The 14310-nt window shown below is 35.3% G+C and overlaps 1 protein-coding gene across 2 annotated transcripts in view; it reads left to right on the top strand.

Moving 5' to 3' along the window:
* Kiaa0753 (KIAA0753 ortholog) overlaps positions 1-14310 on the top strand; it is a 66420-nt gene that overhangs the window by 13425 nt on the left and 38685 nt on the right. Inside the window, exons 2-6 of one of the 2 annotated variants that reach the window (XM_026393980.2) lie at positions 1323-1411; positions 3089-3195; positions 4652-4714; positions 5191-5406; positions 7321-7528. In XM_026393980.2, coding sequence (XP_026249765.2) covers positions 3172-3195; positions 4652-4714; positions 5191-5406; positions 7321-7528 — 511 coding nt within the window. In that variant the 5' untranslated portion in view covers positions 1323-1411; positions 3089-3171. The remainder of the gene's footprint in view (positions 1-1322; positions 1412-3088; positions 3196-4651; positions 4715-5190; positions 5407-7320; positions 7529-14310) is intronic. The other variant, XR_013343941.1, reaches the window with a different exon arrangement.

Below are 14310 nucleotides of genomic sequence, written 5' to 3'. Positions count from 1 at the left end.
GGAGTATGGGATAGTTCAGATGCATTCATCTGGGCTCTCTATGCCCTCTACCAAGTTCTACCACCTCCTGTTGGTTCCCTAGAGCATAAGCCTTCATAAGTTTGACTGGGGTCTTCTTTCTCTGAAGAGTTTACACTGCCTGTTCCTTCACTATAAACACTATAACTCAGGCCTCAGCCAAAAGCTAGAGTTTCTACTGTCTAGTTCTGAGGTCTTTAGGCACCAGAGTACAAATTATCCTATAATATTTTTCTTCTGGCAAAATTTTAAAAATTTTATGCTTATTGTAGATAAAACCAGTTCCTGCTTGGGTGATGTTATGATGAGTACACACCAGTGAAAAGGGAAGTCGTAGACACCTGTACAAAATATCTCACCACAGGGTGGAAAAGAAGGAATATACTGATCATATATTTTTTTTTTTGCAATTGTCTGGCAATCTCAGTATCCTTGCATTTCCCTGGGGAGTAGAGGATTGGTTTCCTATGGAAAATTTTGGGTTACTATTGTTAACAAAGTAGAGAATCGAGGCTAACTTTTAGACCACAAGGAGAAAGGAGTTGAGTATTGAAAGGAACATTATGCTAGGATGGTACATAGTCTAGAATCATATTTTGCATTTTAAATTTAACTGCTGTATGCATATGTGTACATATGCATGCTATATAAAGAATTTAAGATACTTTAGAAAATAGTTGTTGATTTAAATAAGATAAAACTCCATACCTGAGGATATTGTGGCATAAGAAAAATAAGGAAAGGAAAAAGATTTACTAAGAGAGAGTTAAAAAGTTATTTTCTGAGTTTAGTAGGAGCCAGCTACAGAGTGTACTGTAATCAGTTATAGAATTTACAGCTTAAAACAGAAAAAACAATTATGTAAAATTGTGTAACAACTTCCACATTTTGTGGCCAAAAAGAAGCTTCCCCTGTGGAGTATGTTGTGTAATATCATGAGGAATTCAAAATTCCAACAGAAACCCTCTAGCTGTGTCTTGTTATAATATTTCCCTAGTTTTAGTCTATGGCATGACCATATACCTTAGGCAGAAGTCGTGCAAGGTAACAAAGCCGTAAGGCCCTCTGTTTTAGTGATCTGGCCTAATACAGGGGGACCTGTAGAATGGAGTTTTTCAGCATTGTGGGGAAAAACTGGATTAATTTATCTTATTTAAAATTTCAGTCTATCATGAACCAATACTTTGTAAACTATAACAAAAATGTCACAACTATGGTAATTGCTCTAAAGGCTTGTAAATGCATATTTTCAACTGCTGCACTTACCTTGTTGTGGACTAATAATAGTTTTCAATGGCTCCTAGTTGCAGACCACCCAGTAGGCCTGAAGTGCCCATTTGTGCTTCCCAAACTGCTCTGTAGACTGGTTGCATCCCCAGCCCTCATCTGCAAGGTGAGCAGTTAAAAACCCTACCTTAGGGCTGGGGATATGGCTCAGTTGGTAGAGTCCTTGCCTTGTATACATAGGCCCTGGGTTCAATCCCCAGCACCATAAAAACAAAACAAAAAAAAAAAACAAAACAAAACCCTGCCTTAGCCAGTTACTATTTATATTCTTATTATATGAATATAGTTCTTTCTCCCCACTGTGCAACATAAAAAAGAGAAATAATTTGGCTTATAGGCTCCTAAGAAACTCTGTCTAAATATAACTCCGGACTTCCAAAGTTTTGCATTCTTCCAAGTAGCCTTACTCTTTTCTTTGTTTGATTTTCTTTTTCTTTCTTTCTTTTCTTTTCTTTTCTTTTTTTTTTTTTTTGGTACTAGGGATTGAACTCAGGGGTACATGATCACTGAGCCACATCTCCAACCCTATTTTATATTTTATTTAGAGACAGGGTCTTACTGAGTTGCTTAGTGCCTTGCTTTTGCTGAGGCTGGCCTTGAACTCCTGATCCTCCTACCTCAGCCTCCCTACCTGCTGGGATTACAGGCATGTGCCATCATGCCTGGCCTCCTTGTTTGACTTTTTAATGAGTAAATAATTAAAAAATTGAATTCATAAAAGTATTTGTTTGTATATTTGAAAACCATAGACTGGAAAGAATGGAGAGACTGTATCTCCCTCAGGAAGTCTTCTAGAAACAGTTTCTTTGAACCAGTCATTTAAAACTGTGGCGCACTGGGTACAGTGGTGCACGCTTGTAATCCCAGTGGCTCAGGAGGCTGAGATAGGAGGATCTCAAGTTCAAAGCCAGGCTCAGCAAAAAGCGAGGCACTAAATAACTCAAAGAGACTCTCTCTCTAAATAAAATATAAAAAATAAGGCTGGGGATGTGGCTCAGTGGTTGAGTTCAATCCTTGGTACCCCCCTAAAAAAAATAAAATAAATAAAACTATGGAGCACCAAAATGTATAAGTGTATGTGTGCTTCCTGGCAAATATATGAAGACTTTAGACATTTACATGATTTTAGCACTTGCTATGTGTTAGTGAAAGGATTTCTCACTTGGAATCAAGATAAGAACATGTAAAAATAATCTTGCTAAACATAAAAATGCCCAATAAAGAGTTTTTTTGGGAAAAAATAGCATAACAGATTTTGCCTCAATATAAAAATTTTATAAATAGTAAGAATTGCTTCACCATGGGCTCTCTGGGGAATTGGTTCAGGGAATTCCGGCATGGATGGGAGCTTGCCACTGTCTTCATGTTCTCTCCACCTCTGAGACAGTATACAGGTCCATGCACTCATTCCTGCTTGTTTCTTTCCTTTCCATACTGGGGATTGAACCCAGGGCCTCACTCATGCTTTTCAAATGCTCTTATCACTGAGCTCCATCCCCATCCCTTTTTATTTTTTTATTTTGTTTAAGAGGGTCTTATTAAGTTTTTAAGACTGGCTTTGAATTTTTGATCATCCTGCCTTAGCCTCCCAAGCAGCTGGGATTTCAGGCAAATGCCACAGCAATTGGCTCATTTCTAGTTTCTCAACTGATAAAAGATAAATTGTTTATTATGATAGCCTTATTTTTTTTTAAATCAGAGAGTTTCAACCTTTGTACCTCTTTAAATAATATTAAGTTTCTCTGTGTGGTTTATAATCCTCTTTGGGGGAAAATATTTCTAGATAGACTAGAAGAAGCTTTGGATCCAGATGAAGAGCGACGAATCCGTGTCAGGAGACAGGAGCAAGCTGTTCGTTGTGCCCGGATGCTCTACGTCCTTCAGCAGCAGGTATAAAAAGCCCAGAGAGAAGCAGGACTAGCAGCCTGGATGGCTTTCTTATAGAATTTCCATTTTCCTTTTGTCTCAGAAAGTTTAATATCAAAGTACCCTACATTTATTGGAACAGATTTGTGAGGCTTAATTTTCTGACCACATAAACAAGTAATTCTTATCCTTTTTGTTATCTGTGTGTGTGTGTGTGTGTGTGTGTGTGTGTGTGTGTATGTGGGTGTATTATGTGTGTATGGTCAAGCTCCTTAAACAGTGGCTCTTGACTTTTTGAGGTCATATAGTCTCTTGAGAATCTATTAAAAACCATTTCTTTCCTCTGGGGGAAAAATGCTTATACATTACACAGCACATATTTATGTATATGGTGGATCAGTTATCTTATAGACCTTCGTCCCCAGGTATGAACCCTCCTCTTAAAGGAAAGGGACCATCTTTGGTTTGCCCTTTGTCTCAGATTTATAATATATTTAAAATATAGTAGATAACAAATAATTTGATTCTTCTTTATTAAACTATAAATAATCAAGGCCTTTAAATATTTTTCAGGACACATTTAGTGGTTGATATCTGATATCTATATTCTTTACATTATGATGGATTTTTAAAAATATGTGTTTTATTTATTATGTTTATTTATAAATGTATGTTTTATTTATTAATAAATAAAAATATGTATAACTCATTTCTGGTAACTGGAATCACAAGTTGGTCTTATTGCTTGAAATAAAAACTGTACTTTTTCATTTAAAAGCTTAAGTTAGATTTTGTTCTGTATTATTTTATAATGCTGCCACAGAGAATGTCGTAACACACGAATCTTACCATCTCTGACCCTTGCTTAAAAGACTTCAGTGGCAGCTGGTGAGTTGGCACATGCCTATAATCCCAGCAGCTCAGGAGGCTGACAGGAGGATTGTGAGTTCAAAGTCAGCCTCAGCAAAAAGCAAGGCACTAAGCAACTCAGTGAGACCCTGTCTCTAAATAAAATACAAAATAGGGCTGGGGATGTCGTTCAGTGGTTGAGTGCCCCTAAATTCAATCCCTGGTATACCCCTAACTCCGCCAAAAAAAAGACTTCAGTGGCTCTCTGTAACTTAGAGTATGAAAGCTAAATTCTTTAGCAGAACACTTAAGACTTCCTGACCTAGCCCTCCTACCTTTCCAGAATCATCTCCACATTCTCTCCTTTCTGATAAATTCCTCTTGTATTGGGACCAAAGGTTGTAAGGTGAACACTGTGCTATATTCACCATCTTGAGCAGAAATCAGTACTGATTTTTGGGTACACAGATGAAGAGTTTTTCTCATTTTCAAGTAACTTAAATTAAAAATGGTTGTATTTGGACAAGATGTGTCTTTTTATTATTATTATTATTATTATTATTATTATTATTATTAAAAATACATCAATGGAAAGGTTTGAACTTTTCATTTTTTCTCCTTTACCAAATAGGTAAAAGAAATCCAGGAAGAATTAGATAAATTGAGTCCACATAAAATTAAACACACCAAGAAGGTATGATTAAATTATGCTTAATACTTTGTCTTTCCTCAGTGTTGCAGGTGAAATCCAGGGTCTTATGCATGCTGGGCAAGCGCTATACTACCAAACTCTACCCTCCATCCCAGTACTTATTTATCAAGTACATTTTCCATTGTTTTGTTAGTATTGTGTGAGTTCTCTGCACTAATATTACTGTCAGTGCTGATAGAAATCTGTGAGGATGTGAGCACCTTAAATATTCTGAATATGGGGTTATTGTTCAAGGAACAGCTTCTGAAAATATACTCCTGTTGTAGTTGCTACTAGCATAAAGAAATAATAGAAAGGGAAAGACTTAATTCATTACTAGAAACTTTAAGCTTTATAATTCCTTTTACTATGAAAAAAATTTACAAGAAAAGGGTAGACTACAAATATTCTTAAGGCTTGTGTTAATGTTAGGAAGTTCTGAATATTGAAATAACTTCTCACATGTTGTTTATTGCCAGTCATGGGCAATGTCTAGGCTGGCTGCTGCCCATCGAGGAGCCATTCGGGCCTTACAGATGTTTGTTACTCAGTTTACCGACAGAGGGGAGCACCCAGTTTCTGCCCAGTGTAAGGAACTGGGCAGCCTTATTCGCCAGCTTTCACTGTGTTCTGCCAAGCTGGATGCAGATCCTTCTGTTCCTGATGTGGTTATAGATATCCTGCAACAAATTGAGGTAGGAAATTACCTCCCATTTTTCTTAAAAGTCTGTTGGTTCCAAGCAGGGAAGTAATGCTTAAGGTCACATAGTTTCATTAGGTGAGAATACAAGACAAAACTGCCACCTGGTAAATTAAAGCTTTACGGAGCCCTTTATTTTTATTTTATTGTTTTTATAGTCTAGTCTATATTATTATATTTCACTTATTTGAGAATTGGTGACTTGAGTATGAAACATGTAATGACTTTAAACCGAGTCCATCAATTCAATAGAATGTTCCATTATCTGGTCATGCCATTTAATAAAGAATTTATTAGCATAGAAAAGGAAAATAGTGAAGTACTCTTAGATTATTGCTTAGATTAGGATATCATTGTTCAAATGGATTATAGAAAAGGAGGAACGCTTCAAGCAGAGCCTCACATCTTGGGATATGACTAGACACTCTGAAAATCACAAATGGCATGTATAGTCATGAATGTACAGGGTTCTTAGTTCTCATTAGTAACAAAGGCAGTAATAACAGTATGCCCATTAATTTTTTAGTTCCTTGACATTTGCAAAGTGTTATCACATAATTATGCCATTTCATCCTTGTTGTGACACTGTGATGTATAGTTGATTTTATTACTGTTTTATCATTTAAAATATTTTTAAAAGCCGAGATCAGAGAGATGACACAATTATTTCTCTTGAGAGTGGCAAATGAAATTCCTGCCTTCTGACTTCCATGTCAGTGTTAGTTCCACTGTGCCATACATTTTAAAAATAAAAAAATAGTCTTTATGTTACTGTGGCATAGTAAACTGTTAGCTGTAGAGGAAAGGTGGTATCATAGGGAGAATTGGGGGTAAGTGACATGTAAGTTCTCCTATTACCTAGCTATTGGTAGTGTTGAAGGCCCTTTCTGCCTTTACAGTCCCATTGTTTAGCAAATATATTTGTGATTTGCTTTGGTTACATTCATATAGATAGAACTCCCCATTGGAAATGTTATTGTCAAATGCAAACCTCAAAACCTTGGCAGCAAATCAAATTGTGTGATGTTTGTTACACTAACCCATAAGAAAGGTTTATCAACCAAAATGATTTTATTTAGAGGACTTATCTTCAAAATCCTAGAAAGTATCTCAAGAGATTATCTAGTTCTCTCAAATTTTGAGCAAGAGTGTCTTTAATGTAATGTTTCTTAAACATAAAGTTTTTCTCTCTTACTTTGGAAAATATTCAGTAATGCAAGAAATTAATCTCTCTTGATGTTCTATGCCATTTTATAGCTTTCTATCTTCTTATTCCTTTATTATGATCTGAACTCAACCTCCCAGGCTGTGTCTAGTTGTCCTGATTGTGTACTGCTCAGATGGAGACCCAGACCTCACTGCCCAGTAATAATGGATATACATTTATTAGAAGATGTGCCTTTTTAGGAAAGGGGAACATAGATCTCCTGCCATTACTGTAGTAGACTAAGGCCACTGAATCCACTACATTTTTTTTATTTTCAAAAAGTATATTTTAAATATAGTATGTTTGCCCTTTTAAAACCCTACTTGAGTTTATGAAGTTTCTGTCAAGAATTAAAATGTTTTTAAAATATATAAGATAATTTTCTGGAGATTGTAGTTAATTTTTGAAATGATGATCTTTAAATTTAGGATTTGGATACCTTTAAAAATAGCCTTTAAAAAGTAGCCTTATTCATTTTCTTTTTGCTATTGGTTTTAGTGAGTTAAATATGTAAAAGAACTAATTAATTATGTGTCTTAAATAATGAAAATTTCAAATTAAGTTGAAGTGCATTTCATTAACCATTAAGAGATAGCCATTTAATTACTCAGTTTTTTTGGAGTCCTTATTTTTCAGTTTTGTGGCTAGAAGTCATACTTATTTTAAGGTAAACTAAGAGAATAATTGACTGTTTCATGACAGGCTTTGGAATCTCTCCTGGAAAAGAAACTATCTCCAAAAAAGGTGAAGAAATGTTTCAGTGAAAATCGGAAATATCCTATTAGTAACCAGAGGACATTAGGGAAATGGCCAGATGCATTGCCAAAGGGTGAAAGGAGACCCTTTGTATCAAAAGAGACATTGCCACAGGATACAATTCGACCTTCAGTGGCAAAGAAGCTTCTTTCTGGTATGTGTCTTAAAGTATTTGTTGTGAGATGTTTTATTGTTCAAGTTGTCTGGGCCAAAATAATTAGTGCACTGAGAGGGAAACTCAGGATTTATAACCTAGCCTACAACAGTAGCAATAACTAGGATCAGCAAATGTCATCCAAGATTCTTTTTTATGCTGAAGACTGGAGTATTCTGTTGAGGAAAGTAAGAAGGGAAAATTCTCTTTTTCTACATAATAGTGTTATTTATTATACTTAATGGTAGATATATGCATATATATAGATATACATAAATGAATTTGATATATATATATATGCATTTAAACAGATTCTGTCAAGGTACCTTAAGAGTTGACAGAATTGTTTTTACTAGCAATGACATCAGTATATATTTTCCCATATCCTCATCCAGTAATTTATATAATAAAATGTAAATTTTTTTCAGTTTCTCTGTGTAAAATCAAATCTTATTGCTTTATATTTCATTTCTTTCAAGGATTACTTCTTTCACATATTCCTTAGTTTACCTGTAGTTTACCTGTTGGTTATATTTTTTGTCTGTCTTCTGTTGGGTTGCAAGTCTTTTGCCTATGCATATATAGAGGTTCTTAATATATTCCGAATCCTAATCTCTTTTAAAATATTTTCTCCTACTCTAGTCACTATTTTTGAAATTTCATTATGATATTTTTCCTGAAAAAATACAGAAAATTTTCATTTTGTGGGAAAATCTATCTTTTTTTTTACATATTTAATATTTGATTAAACAATTCTCTTGTCTTTGTATTTCTTTTTCAAAATTTTGCTACCAGTCATTGCTCATCTTCCTCAGGAACTTAGGGCTTCATGCATGCTAGGCAAGCACTTAACCCTTGGGCTACATTCCCAGCCCCTTCCTGAGGAATTTATAATGAGCTTGTCAAATTTATGAAAAATGCTTTTGGAGCCCAGTGGCTTGGGAGGGATCTCGAGTTCAAAGCCAGCCTCAGCAAAAGTGAGGCTCTAAGCAATCAATGAGACCCTGTATCTAAATAAAATACAAAATAGACCTGGGGGTGTAGCTCAATGGTTGAGTGCCCCTGAGTTCAATCCCTGGTATCCTCCCCACCAAAAAAAATGATGTTGGGATTTTGTTTGTTATTACATTAAATTTATATTAGAGGAGAAATGATATCTTTACAATATTAAGTCTTCCTATCTATTCATGCCCTTTTTCTGTTCTGTCAGAAAGAGAATTTTGTAATTTGGGGCATGTATGTTTTATAAATTCCTTGCTAGGTTTTTTTTTTTTTTTTTGCTAGATTTATTTTTAGTTTTCATATTTAAGTTTTATTTCTATTATAAATGAGATCTTTTTCTATTACATTATGAAATTGGTTATTGCTACTTAAAGGAAAGCTGTTGGATTTATATATTGTTTTTATATATGATACTATCCTGAAAACTTATTCTGATAGTGGAGTTTGTTGTGTCTGAGGTACACAATTGAAAGGGGGCATTGATATCTTACAATCGTAACATTTTAAATTTTAAATTCCAATGCCTAAGCAACATTTTAAAATTCATGTTGACACATAAAGTAATGATTTATCTTACAATGGATGTTTTATATTTGATGAAATAGTTTTTTTAAAATAGTTAATTCTTTTGTTATTTTCCAAATAGGTGAAATTACTTATAAATATTGGACAAATCCAGTAAACTGGTTTTTCTTTATTCTTTTCTTTGCAGTGTTGGGGATCAAACCCAGGGCCTCACATATGTAGCAACCACAGAGCTATATCGCCAGTGCAGTTTTTCTTTTTTAACTGAAGTAGAACATAACAGATAGAAATGTGCACCAAAAATAAATTTACAGCTCAGCTAATATCCGAAAACAAAAATATTTGTGTAATTATTATCCAAGTCAAGGACAGGACCCTACTAGTGCCTAAGAAATTTCACTGTACCCTGTTTCCAATCTCTCTTCCTCCTCCCCCAAATTATTATTATTATGATTTTAATGCTTTATTTTGGTTCTGCCTGATTTGGAACTTTATAAAAATGGAATTTCACAATAGATACTCTTTTGGGATAGACTTCTTTTGTGTTATATTTTGTGAGATTCATCTACTCTGTTTGTGTAGCTAATTTGTTTACGTTATGTTCTTTGCTCTGTTATATTGCATTGTATCACTCTGTCATACTTTATCTAGTCTGCTGTTTTAATTATTGGGTTGTTCCCAATCTTAGATGATTATAAAGAAAACAACTATGATTGTTTTTACATGTATGTCTTGATACCTGTGCACACATATTTCTGTCGGGTATGTTTCTAAGAGTATAATTGTTAGGTAGGTCATAGGTAAATGTTAGTTCTATTGTAATATAGTTTTATTTCCAAAGTAGTTTTATCAGTTGATATTCCCACCAACAATATCCTAGAACAGTGGCTACCCATCCTTGCTCACACTTTTCATTACTAATTTTTAAAATTGTGGCTACTCAGCTGGCATATTAGGCGTATTAGGCATTTTAGTTTTAATTTAAATTTCTGAATAACTAATAGTATGAGCACATTTTCATGTATTTTTAGGCCATTTAGATGCCTTTTAGGAAGTACCAGTTCAGGTCCCTGGCCATATATCCCTCCCTTCTTTTCTTTTTATATCTCTTAACTCTCTACTCTCTTCCTTCCTTTCTCTCTCTCTCTCTCTCTCTCTTTTTTTTTTTTTTTTTGGTGGTGCTGAGGATTGAACCCAGGGACCCCACATATGCTAGGAAAGTGCTCTATCACTGAGGTACACCCCTAGCTTCTCTCTCTTTTTTCCATTGATTTGTTAGAAGTGTTCTGTATATGTACTGGATCTTAGTCATATGTGTTTTAGATATCTTAGAAGTAAAATGTGACTTGCTGGGCTGGGGATGTGGCTCAGCGGTAGCGTGCTCGCCTGGCATGCGTGCGGCCCGGGTTCGATCCCCAGCACCACATACCAACAAAGATGTTGTGTCCCCTGAGAACTAAAAAATAAATATTAAAAAAAAAATTCTCTCTCTCTCTCTCTCTCTCTCTCTCTCTCTCTCTCTCCTCTCTCACTCTCTCTTAAAAAAAAAAATGTGACTTGCTTTTAAATATCTCAAATGTTCATCTTTTAATGAACAGAATTCTTAGTATCACTGTAGTTCAATGAATCATTCTCTTCCCGTATACTTTTTTGAGGGGTATTCTAAGAAGTTTTTCCCTAATGTTAAAGTTAAGACATTTTTTAATGTTATTTCCTATTAAAGTTTCATTTTCTTCCCAATGAAGATCCAGATAACTTAGCCCTCTTTGCATGCATTGAAATCAAGTGTTCATATATGTGTGGGTCAGTTTCTGGGCCCATTCTTTTCCTTTGATCTGAATGTGGGTCTTTTTATCAGTGCTAAACTACTTTAATTATTCTAAGTCTTCATATCGAATGGAACAACTTTTCACACCTCTTTTTCCCCTAGAGTATCTTGACTAATCTTGATCCTTGGCATTTCCATAGAAATTTTAGAATCAGAATTTGTTGATTCCACAAAACATCTTTCCAACTCCAAAAAGCCAAAAGACATCTATTGGAATTTTGATGGGGAATTATCATTTTTATAGTATTGAATTTCCCAATCTGCAAGCAGGGTATATCCCTCCATTTATTTAAGTTGTATTTATTTTTTTCTTCTTTTGGTACTGGGGATTGAACCCAGGGGTGCTTTACTACTAAGCTACATTTTTATTTTATTTTATTTTTTTTTAATTTTGAGACAGGGTCTCACTAAGTTGCTGAGGCTGGCCTCCAATTTGCAATACCTCTGCCTCAGCCTCCAGGTAGTTGGTGTTTCAGGCATATGCCACCACACCTGGCTATTTAGGTTGTCTTTAATCCCAGTAATTTGGGTGTGCATATGTGTGTGTGTATGGGCTTATTTGTCTTTCATTACTTTTATTCTGCAGTGTTGATACTTTTAATACTCTTACACATGATATCTGTTTTACGTTTTATAATTTGATTTCTCATATGTATTGCTGATTTTATATATAATATATATAAATTTTTGTGTATTGACCTTGTATCTAGCAAACTTATTAAAAGCTTATTTCTGGCCATTTATCTGTAGAATTATTTTAATTTTGTCTTAAATATAATCATATCATTGGGCTGGGGATGTGGCTCAAGCGGTAGCGCGCTCGCCTGGCATGCGTGCGGCCCGGGTTCGATTCTCAGCACCACATACCAACAAAGATGTTGTGTCCGCCAAGAACTAAAAAATAAATATTAAAAAATTCTCTCTCTCTCTCTCTCTCTCTCTCTCTCCCTCTCTCTCCTTTCTCACTCTCTCTTAAAAAAATAATAATCATATCATCTGTTTATTTCCTTCTTTTCAATCTTTATTCTTTTTCTTTAATCTTTCTGTTTTGGTTTGCTTGACCTGTGGGTGACTGATTAAAAGGATAGGTTCAAGATTCTTGTGATACCTGAGACTTGTTTGATTTCTTGTTGCATTTCTGTTAATTTTTTCTTTATGTGTTTTGAAATGTTGTTCTTACACTTATAATCCCAGTGACTTGGTAGACTGAGGCAGGAGGTTTGCAAATTCAAGGCCAACCTCAGCAATGCGGTGAGGCCTTGTCTAAAAAATAAAAAAGGGCTGGGGGTATAGTTCAGTGGTAAAGTGCCCTTGAGTTAAGTGGCGAAAAAAAAAAAAAATTCCTGACTTAAATCTTTTTTTCATGGATTTTATATGTTGTTATTATTAAATATTCTCTTTATCTCCTTAGGATCATGTTCACTTTGGATTCTGTTTTGTCTGATGTTAATATTGCTTCACCTACTTAACTTGTTTGGCATTTGCCTGGAATAATTTTCTATTCCCTTAAACTGAGTCTTTCTTTGCTGTTTTAAGAATGCCTTTTATACACAGTTTATTGTTGGTTTTGTGATCCCTGTTGTAGAGCTCTATACTTACCCTGCTTACACTTGCTGAGATTAATGACATGTTTGAACTTTGCTCTGCCTTATTTTATGTGTTTCATTTGCCAAGGTATTTTTTCTTTGTTGTAATTTACTATATTTATCATTTTTTTTTTGTTTCATTTTTCTTTTCTAGTGATGTGAAATTTACTTATCAATTTGTGTTCGATTGATTGATTGAATGATTCATTGATTTTGTAGTTCTAGATGGACAACATGCCTTTATTTATTTTTATGCGGTGCTAAGGATCAACTCAGTGCCTCACCGTGCTAGACAAGCGCTTTGCCACTGAGATACAATCCCAATCCCTTCTGTTATTTGTACATCTGTTGCTATTTTGTAGAACCTTAATAGCTTAGCTCTCTACCTCTTACATGAGTGGAACTGTAGGAAGCGAGCAAAGAGTTCACTCAGTGGGGTTTTCCCCACACCAAGTAGTTCTCCTGTAATTCAGTTCAATTTGGAGACTATTTACTTTAGGTAAAATCAGATCCCACAGGTTTAGAGTTCAGTTTCAGAAGACCACCTCTACTTTAGACATCAATCACAAGTCCTAGGTCATGACTAGCTTCTCTAATAAATCAAGGCTTGCTAGTATGGCTCTCAGAACTCATTTACCCATTTGTCATAAGGAATATTATAAAGGATAAGGATAAAGGATAGGTTATCCCAGTTAGGGGAGATGCATAGGCAAGGTATGTGGAAAGGGCATGGAGCTCCTGTGCCCTCCCCAGGCGCATCACCCTATAGGAACCTCCATGTACTCAGCAACACCAAATTGCTTAGAAATTGATAGTCTAGGGATTTTTCTGGAGGTTTTATCACATAGGTATTATCAATTATAACTCAATCCCCAGCCCTTCTGTCCTTCCTGGAGGATAAGGGTGGGGCTGGAGGTTCCATGCTTCTCATCATGGCTTGGACTTTCTGGTGACCAGCACCCCCTCCAGAAGCCCCCAAGAGTCACATCAGTGGAATCAAAGACACTCTTTATCTGCCAGGAAACTCCAGGAACCAGAGTTAATATTAGAACAAAAGGTACACCTAGCACCTCAATTGCTGGGGAAATTATAATGAGTTTAGGGGCTCTTATGTCGGGAGCTGGGGAAGAGACTTAATATATAAATATATTTATTTATTTATATATATATATATATATATACACACACACACACACACACACACACACACACACACACAAACACACAGAATATCACAGTGACAAAGTCTAATTTGTTTAATTACTAGTAGATATTTATTCACTATAATGGGATATCCTTCCTTTCAATCAGAAGGCCTTTGCCAGCCTTTACCTTGAGAATGAGCATCATGTCTATTTGTCTTTATAAGTCTCTCTGAGGAGCCCTGTCTAGTACATAGTTAGGCACTTAAGCTTTTGTTCAAAGACTCTATGAAGAAATAAGAAAGGACTCCTAAGCAATAGATTACAGTGATGTGGATCCTGGGTGCTGGGAAGCTCACTTTTGATGTTTTAGAGGAAGTGCAGAGAACATTCCAGTCCTCTATACAGAGAAGTGTTTTCCTAAATGATTTAGAAGATTAAAAGTTAGATAATTTCAACTGACTAGTGAAAAATGAAGACTAGCTTCAGAGAGAAGTTGAAAAACCTGCTAATCTGGGGCTGGGGCTATAACTCAGTGGTAGAGCGCTTGCCTGGAATGTGTGAGGCACACTGGGTTCGATCCTCAGCATCACATAAAAATAAATAAAGCCATTAAAAAAAAAAAAAACCCAACCCTGCTAATCTAAAACCCATCATGAGGTCAAATGTAGGAAAGCTAAAAGACAAATGGGGAAAATT

Source organism: Urocitellus parryii, chromosome 7, assembly GCF_045843805.1.
Source record: "Urocitellus parryii isolate mUroPar1 chromosome 7, mUroPar1.hap1, whole genome shotgun sequence".
NCBI classification, from domain to species: Eukaryota; Metazoa; Chordata; class Mammalia; order Rodentia; family Sciuridae; genus Urocitellus; species Urocitellus parryii.
The sequence above is the reverse complement of the archived record's forward strand: the minus strand, read 5'-3'. Positions and strand labels throughout refer to the sequence as shown.